Source organism: Mizuhopecten yessoensis, unplaced genomic scaffold (genome assembly GCF_002113885.1).
Source record: "Mizuhopecten yessoensis strain PY_sf001 unplaced genomic scaffold, ASM211388v2 scaffold9987, whole genome shotgun sequence".
Lineage (NCBI taxonomy): Eukaryota > Metazoa > Mollusca > Bivalvia > Pectinida > Pectinidae > Mizuhopecten > Mizuhopecten yessoensis.
In genome coordinates, this window is record NW_018408322.1 from 1,334,536 (window position 1) to 1,343,684 (window position 9,149).

The 9,149-nt window shown below is 36.6% G+C and overlaps 1 protein-coding gene across 1 annotated transcript; it reads right to left on the reverse strand.

The window, feature by feature from the left end:
- Window positions 1-1,708: 1,708 nt before the first annotated feature.
- Window positions 1,709-5,625, reverse strand: LOC110459245 (ankyrin-1-like). The gene is made up of 2 exons (XM_021511411.1): window positions 5,519-5,625; window positions 1,709-3,415 (listed from the first exon to the last, which is right to left on the reverse strand). The coding sequence occupies exons 1-2, from the start codon at window positions 5,549-5,551 to the stop codon at window positions 1,943-1,945; spliced, it is 1,506 nt and encodes a 501-aa protein (XP_021367086.1). The 5' UTR covers window positions 5,552-5,625; the 3' UTR covers window positions 1,709-1,942.
- Between the last annotated feature and the right edge of the window lie 3,524 nt (window positions 5,626-9,149).

The window sequence follows — 9,149 nt, forward strand, 5'->3', positions numbered from 1 at the left end:
TTTTAGCAGTTTTGTTTTAATTTGTCCACCAGGATATTACCTGAAATAATTAATGTCATCCTGTGTGAAATCTGTGCATTTCGTAAAAAGTATATCAAATAACTTAAATTGTATCTGCATTGTAACAAAAACCCAACATCTTCCTTGTTTCCCTGTACTGTACAGGGGCGAGGCCGGGGTTAATATCAATCTCTACCCAGAGTTGTCGTTCCTTTTCAATCACACTGAACGTAACTCGGCGTGGATATTGAGTTTATAAATATAGATATATATAATGTTTAGGCAAACTGACAGGCGAGGGGGCTGTCCAGGCAGCGCAGAGCCATGGTAGGGGTTCATAAGGTTTCCTTATACATGTACATACATTTGTAATGTTGTTAAGATGCCTAATTGGAGTTTTCCCATTTACATCTGCGTAGTTGTTTTTATGAATGTCAAATTTAGTTTACCCTTAAAGTTTTCTTTCTTATACCAAACTTCTTAAGTGTAAGGATCCCTGTCCCACCTGCAATGTGATTTTTCGTGTTTATTGGCACAGTCCCTTTATATCAATGAAAACATGTTGTTTATAACTCTGTACAGTAATTACTTACAACCAAACTGTCGATTTGTAATAGGTTGGTATGAATAATAGCGCAAGTCTTCAAATGTTTATCAATGTCTCAGAAACATTATTGCAACTGCTGTTCTCGCGTACTCCAATTATACCATTTAGAGATAAACATTTTGACGAGTTTGACAACAGGAAAGGCTAACAAGAAACAAAGGGACGATAAACATCCGCATTCTATTTCATGGGATTGAAATCACAGTTTGGCGCTATTAATGAAGTTTCGTGTGTGCTGTGATTACAATGGGATAGGTGTTACAAACCGATACATTTCGCATCCTGTTTCAGGAGTTGAAATTATTGTCCGACGCGCTAAAATGATCTATAGGTTGTTCTATTGAACAAACAGCGAAAGTGGTTTAAATCAATGTCTGCCGCGGCTTTTCTGTGTACGTTACTTTATGAAATACACTTGTACAAAGGGTCATATTGTTTTGAGTTCTTTAGAAAAACACATTTGCCCTTGTATCCCCCGGTGGAAAGAGACGTGTTTGCCTGGATTGATAGATGGATGGATGAATGGAACGAACGAACAACGACGTCATAGAAATTATTTAAATGTTCATTGTCTTGTATGTATTAATAAAACGAGAAAAACAATAATACATTAATTTGTGTTATGTTAATAATACCGTCAAATTCAATTACACAGAAAAAGAAATCTTTGCACATGCACGAGGTTTTGATGGTAATTTAACGCATCGCCATCTTCAAGAGTTAAAAGTAGAGTAAAAAACATACTATTATCGCCTATTTTTGGTCTTTACGCTTTATTGGAAAAGCATTTCCTCTTATTCTGCATTAAAAATAATATACACTGTAAAGTATTTTCGAACAGACTTCCTTAATGAATATGTCTGTGACCTTTGACCCTTTTAAGTGTGCAACAAAAAAAATCAATATGTTTGAAAAACAGGAGTAGATATTCTGTATTTCAGTCTAATCGAGATACTTGACACTGCAGTGTTTATAAAAGTTTAACATTTCATTTGAACAGGAAATAACCAGGATTATTTACTGAACGAGAAAAGGATTTTTACAGAGAGTGAAACCAATTTCATACATTCAACTTAAACAAATAAAAAACAAAATTCGCTTCATTTTTATTTTAGTAGGAAAAATAAGCAGAATTGTGCTCTAAGAGATATTAAGTGTAGTTTGAGAACAAGTCAGTCCCTGATCTCGTACAGTCAACCGGAAGAAGCGGAAATGCGCAAAAGACCTCGGTAACCGCGTTGTTTACCTTCCAAAGATGTCAACAATCAGATTAGACTTATTCTTTGGCAGACGATCCCATTGACTGTAAGCGGATGAACGTAAAGACTCGGTAACCTAGACGTCAAATAGCAAGTAAGATTTAATAAGGTTTGGTATGGGTAACTCCTGAACCTTTTCCGGTAAATGATCTGGAAAGTGATCTCTTATGACCAAACGAACCAAATGTTTTAAGTCCCTAGGTTTCGCGGCCAATTTCTTCAGCAGTCTTTTGTCAGAGGCCAGTAGAAGATCTGCGCTTCTTATGTCAGACAGATCATACGCAGATGCGGCTTCAATCAAAAACATAAAAATGTCTTTCTCGGCCTCAACGTTCATGATGTAATTAAGAATCCCGAACGGGTCTTTGAGTCTGAACACTGTCATATCAGCCTGAAACGTTACTTTCGCGCCATATCGAATCAACAAATGAATGACGTCAAAATTTATATCATATCTGTTGTTCTTTATGTATTCTGAAAGGGGAGATAAACAAGGGTCCGTGTAACTAACATACGGAGAGTGGGCATTGACGTTTGCTCCATGTTTTAGCAGTATCTCAATGATGGACTTTCGTTCCTTTAAACCGGGGGTTGCACAAGACAGCATTAAAGGCGTGCCCCTGTCGTCTGATCTGACGTCAATTTCCGCCCGCCATTCCAACAACAGTTCGCACACTTCCTTCCGGTCAGATATTACCGCCATGTGTAATGGGGCGTATTTGAAATCTTCTATTTTTAAAAGACTAGCACCGTGTTCTAGGAGAGATTGTATTATTGCTGTGTTCCCTCCTTGAATGGCATAATAGATCGGCGTTTTGTGATCGAATCGCGCCGGACTAGCTATGTGTACATCCGCCCCATACTTGATGAGCAATTCTGTAGCTTCGTATTTACCCTCCGTACATGCTTTCATGAGAGGAGTTAAACCAATACGACTGAAAGCATTCGGATCACCCCCGTATTTCAGTAAAAGCTCGAGGCATTCCAAGTTGTCTAAGGAAACTAAGTTCACTTCATAACCCATGAAATACTTTTTGTTCGGTTTCGCACCTTTTTCGAGCATCAGGCGCACACATTCCACGTGACCACTTTCTATAGCCATGTTGAGTGGCTCGAGCGTAAAGTAACCAAGATTCTTGGAAGAGTCCTCCACCACACTTTCTTCATCAGAGTCACAGAAGTTGAGGACGGCCCCGTGATCAATGAGGACTCTGAGCGTATCTACAAACCCTCTTCGGGCACAGAGGTGCAGAGGTGTGTACCCTATGTCATCAGTAACGTTGACAACTGCGCCCTTTTCTATCAAAAGTTCCACACATTCTACATAGTTCACAAAAGCTGCATAGTGCAAGGGACGGAGTCCCTTCTTTACTTTGCCATTCACGTCCGCGCCACAACGTAGTATAACGTTCATGTCCTTCAGAGAAGACTTGTACGTGATAGCATCCGCTAGGAGGCGCTGTAAGGATTCAGCAGTCCACTCTGTTTTCCTTTTTTCACCGCCATCTTCATCGTCCTCATCATCATCTTCCCCTTTTTCATTTGTTCCCTAAAAAGTAAGTTAGACACGGAATAATTGTACATGTACATACAGGATATCTTTTTATTTTCTATTAATAATTTAAAGGATACAGGGGCTGCCCTCTGTGAAAGTTTCCCCGTTTATCCTTTTGAAACTCTTCCCTCAAATGATCTTCAACTTATCTTATGACAGAATGTGATGTTTAGCATTTAAAAACAAAAAAATATTGAATATAAGATGTCGACTGAGTTTGATCATTGTCGTTGACATCGATCTGATAACTAAGTTTAAAGGATGCTCTGCAAACGTCGTACTTATAGAAATCTACTTAAAGATTTTATTTTTCAAATGACAGCTTTAGTCAATAATATATCTACTTTGACGACTTCTTGTATTCATCATTATAAAATACGCCAAATGATGTTGGAGGATGTCAAATTCGAATTTCTACTGTACCACTTTGAGAAGTCATAGCGATTTGTAACACACATACAATATACAGACTGGGTAGTCGACTGGTGGGAACCATCTTTCATCATGACGGACAGGGTTCGATTCCCGGTGATAATTTATTTGGTCACCAGCACGACACTGTGGTTTTTCTCTGTATACTCTGGGACAGGTCGGTAGGGACTTCTTTTTATTTCATCTTAACTTTCTCTTAATAATATTTATAATTATCAATCTTATTTGGGGGGNTAGAAAATAAATAAAAAAAACAAAACCAGCAAAATGAAATTCCTAATGGCTAGTCCAGTGGATATGCTTTTCAGACCAATTATATTCATTTTTCATTATACTTCAATATTATTTTAAATGATAAGATAGAATTCCATAAAGACTTATTGGCCGTGACCTCCTGACCTCCTGACCCTAATGACCTAATGATCTAATGACCTCTTTCGTGTTGCTGAGCCGTTAAGAATCCTGTAATAATATAAGTCGCTTACGATTCAAATTGGACTTTTAAGTGCATTTAGGTATGATAAAATTGTAAGGGTCGGAGGTACAAACTACGGCCGGGCGGGGTACCTGAAACAAGTTCATAAAACTTGTATCGCTTGTAACTGGGGCCTGTGTAAGTCTAGTCTATGTCTACACCAGTCCCTCACTGTATGTATAATAACACCGATAAGACGGTTACTTAATCTCTTGTGTTGATATCCTAACGTCATTGAATCACTATGCGTTACACAACCTACAGACTGCATGTACATGTACATACATACACATATATTACACATTTAGTACGTTCTGCAGGCATATCGTTTTTATTCTAAAAATAGCCTGGCCCTTTCTATTATTAATATAAAATACAGAGTGTACCTTGAATTTAAACATGTTTATTCACTTGATAATAATAATTATAATTCGAGTTTCTTATATACCGCGTTATCGCAACATAGTTCCTAGGTCATCTCAAATCGGTTCACAAATTATCATCCGTGGTTATAGGGCCTTTGCAACCATCCAATATCCTTCTCAACACCCTGGGAAGCATACAGATACCCCCCCCCCCATGCCACACACATCACCCCTAGTACCAGACCCCCTAGGGCCTAGGGAAGTCAATTTTAGTGTCACATTTCTATTTACCTAAAACTAAAAGTTATGCTCTTCTTTTTACCTTGGTTTTTTTAAGTGAAGTTCCCACTAAGACTAACTTCAGTTTTCTGTCTTTTTATGCAGCAAACCGTCCCTTTTGTACATTAAACTCCATTTGGTTCTACATGGACAAACTCTTGACAATCTTATTAGAATCAACACGGTATTCTTATTATGGAAAATGATGACCCGTGAAAGGGGATATGGGAAGGTATAAAATACAATAACTAGTTACAGAAGTCGAGAGTAAGTTTAACTATTATTGACTAACTGACTGTTATGCATACATATATAGGCATAGCCCGAGTTTCCTCTGGCCCTAACACCAGACTTAGACATTTTGACATATAGATGTGTGTTAGGGTCAGAGGAAACTCGGGCATATATAGGCATAACAGGAATAGAACTTGAGCAAGTCTAGGTAGAAGAATCACTGTAAGGAGTATGTTGAATAAGGGTCCCGAACTTTAACCTACGTACTATAAAGAGGATACTTGAGCATCCATTATTCACACATACACTTACCTCTGTATCGTCCATATCCGCTGGACTAGCCATTGGCAATTCCCTTTCTGTTGGACACGGCTTCTTCTTCCTCTTCTGCACGCGCCCAGAAGGGGGTCTTAGAGGTTAGAGATATTTGTGATTATATTATATACGTAAAAAAACAACCAATACATCACATTTGATAGGGGCTTAGTATTAATGATCTTTTTTTAATATGCAGGTTTGTTCATATTCACTGGTTTTGGACATCACGTGTATTTTCTTCCTTCGTAAATATCATGTTTTATATGCCCCGTTGGTGCCTCCGGGTGTCAATTTCAGCAGCAGAATGTACTCGCGTGCTCTTGACGTCCATCACGTGTGTAGTGTATGTTGTAGACTTGCTAGAGTCTCCGTATCGTTGATTCACTGAAAGTTTATTATGCTTTGATGTGAAATGATGAAATACAGATTATGTATAAATATAAATTTTGATCCTTAATTACACTACAGTATAAATAATGTATTTCCTATGATGTACATAAAATGTTTTAACTTCGTGGTGGAAAACTCAGGAGCGAGTTTTTTTCCGATGTGTATAACTATATTAATGCAGGAAGCCTTATAGGATGTATACTCTATTAAACATATCAGGGTCATAATTTAACCGTATTTGTTTTAATTAGCTAACTACCACGGCTTAAATAATACACAATGAAACATCGAAATCAGAGCCTATATTTATTCATGAAACCATTCTCATGCTCAGACAAGTATTTTGTGCTAAATCATGTGACACAGCCAAAAGGTTGAGAGAATATTTTATTATTGTATCGCTGGAACTTTACATAATATTGGGCTTGAGCACAGGAATTTCAATTTTTGCATGAGAACGGTTTCATGAATAGGAGCCCCGATAATAAAACTGTGAAATATAACGCAAAATTAAGGGATGATTCGTTCTCATTTAAGGATCGCACCTAACATTGACAATAATGAAACTATTCAAACGAAACTTATTTTCCTGGCATGTGAAAAGAACACTTTACACTGTGAGACGTTTTATGAAAACATAACGGAGATGATATAAACAAAAATATAATCAACATATGTATTCTGAGTGTAAACTATAATGCGACGCCAGACCGGGATTCGAACCCGGCCCCAGATAATAAAACTGTGAAAGATAACGCAAAGTTAAGGGATGATTCGTTCTCATTTAAGGATCGCACCTAACATTGACAAAAATGAAACTATTCAACTATTCACATCAGGTTGTAAAGTGAGCTACCTGGACAACAGAAGTGTATCCAAACGTAGGTTAAGGGGAGGCTACTGTGTATAGGAAAAACGGCAGTGCTGTGGGACTAGGGTTCTAGTGGTAAATGGTATACGCATTGTAATTCGGTCACAGCGATTGATGACTTGTACATGTATAGTTAGTCCACTCCTTTGCCGCACACAGTGAACGTTACTTCTATTATTGTTCTTTGCCCTTTAAAGTTGTTAAATGTGTAATGTTGCTTAAAAAGGGACGGATTATCTCATAATTTACAAAGTATATGTCTCACCTGTCTATCTGAATACCTATCAATCATTTTTAGTAAACAGCCGTCTGAAAACCTTCTTTTGTTCGGACCCGAGGCCTATCATGTCCAAACACATCATACCCGGTGATTCAGTGTATCAACGCATTACTTGTGAATGATGTCATCAATATTGGCGAGTGTCCCAAACTTTTATGAATGGACACATCGGAAGGAGATCCACAGGAACGAGTACCGGTCACATGTACGTAAACAATGGGAAATAAGCTTATAAGTGTTTACCCTGTCATTTGTATCAAGTAAATCAATTTCCGTGTGTTTGTAAATAGCTTACATCCATTATGAAAATAACAATGGGGTTTTAATCTCGTCAGCAACGATTCATACGCCTCAAAGAGAAAGTTATGCATTTATAATTGCCAAACATACTGTATATAACTGACAAATCTAGTTGCTACCTATTGCTATGGTTACATTTGTACTATACATTTTCATATATTCAAGTTAATTATTAACCAAATTGTCCTATTAATCTGATAAAGACATAAATTTCCGATTTATTAACATAATACATTTTCTTGAAGCTGGGAATATGATTTATTCCAGACACGAACAAAATATGGTAGTCGCCTTGAACCTTAAAATACAGTCGTCATATTTTTGCATTGTCTTATAAGCGGTTGTTACCAATTTACGGAACGTGTCACCGATCACAATAATGTGGAGTTATGTTAAAATGCCAGTTATTTTCCTGTAGCACGAACTGTACCGATTTTGATATAGTTCTTGTTGTGATCAGGACGATTGTTATGAATCATTAACGTTAAAATCATTATTATCTTTGACTGGTTTATTAACCATATTTACCATAACAAAGCATTAATTTTCGGTATTACTCATACCACTTCCGGTTCCGCACGTGCTGATACGTATCAGATTATGCCGATCTAACAAATTGGTGGCTACAACTGCGCGCCGCTGTATACATATATAACAACAGATTTAACCCATTCAGAAAATGTATCGATCTGAACTGTCACTTCTACATCACGTTACTGAATGAACAAGTTTTGGAATGCAAGTGTAAGAGTTATATATGGATTGATTATTTGCTTATTGATAAGATTTTCAATTCTTCACAAAAAAGACTTATCGAACTCTTAAAGAGACGTTTATAACTTGGACATCAATTCATTCCATTTGATATTTTATACAAAGTGAAACATGTGCGGTTTATTTTTTCTTTATCAAGGCCTTCATCAATCGCTTCTAATCTCTTAACGCTGAATCAAAATCAGAAAGGTAAATATTTCGTAAAAAAAGGATTTAGCTGCCCGATTTATCAAATACGTGTTAAAACTATAAATAAAAAAGACGATTACCGTGTAGCCTTATATTATGAGGTCTGTAGGAAAGTTTATATGAGAATCACGGTGAGATACAATGTTCTTACAATATTACAATATCTATAACGATGTTTGCTTCGCAACAATACGTATACGATATTTATTTCACAACAATACGTATACGATATTTATTTCACATCAATACGTATCACGAAATTCACTTCACAATAACATGTATCACGAAATCTACTACACAACAATATGTATCACGATATTCACTTCACAACAATCTGTATCACGATATTCATTTCGCGATAATACGTATCACGATAGTCACTTCGCGACAAAATATATCCGATATTCACTTCACAACGATACGTATCACGATAGTCACTTTGTACCAATACGTATCGATACATCTACTTCGGAACAATACGTATCACGATATTCACTTCACAACAATATGTATCAAGATGTTTACTTGGCAACAATACGTATCACGATAATAACTTCGTGATAATACATATTATGATATTCTCTTTGCAACAATACGTATCGTTTCAGTTACTTCACAACACCACTGATCACGATAATTACTTAGCGACAATACGTGTATCGTTATATCTAATTGACAAAAATGTTTATCACGATATTTATTTCACATTTTTTTATTACGATATTAACTTAGCAACAATACCTATCATGATTTATTTCTGCATGAATACGTATTACGATATTTACTTTGTAACAAAAAGTATCACGATATTCATTTCAAAA

Bases quoted from the DNA above. Each gene is read 5' to 3' on its own strand.
- LOC110459245 (XM_021511411.1), bottom strand. From the start codon at position 5,551: ATGGCTAGTCCAGCGGATATGGACGATACAGAG. The intron at 3,416-5,518 runs GTAAGTGTATGT...CTTACTTTTTAG, and splicing joins CGGATATGGACGATACAGAG to GGAACAAATGAAAAAGGGGA.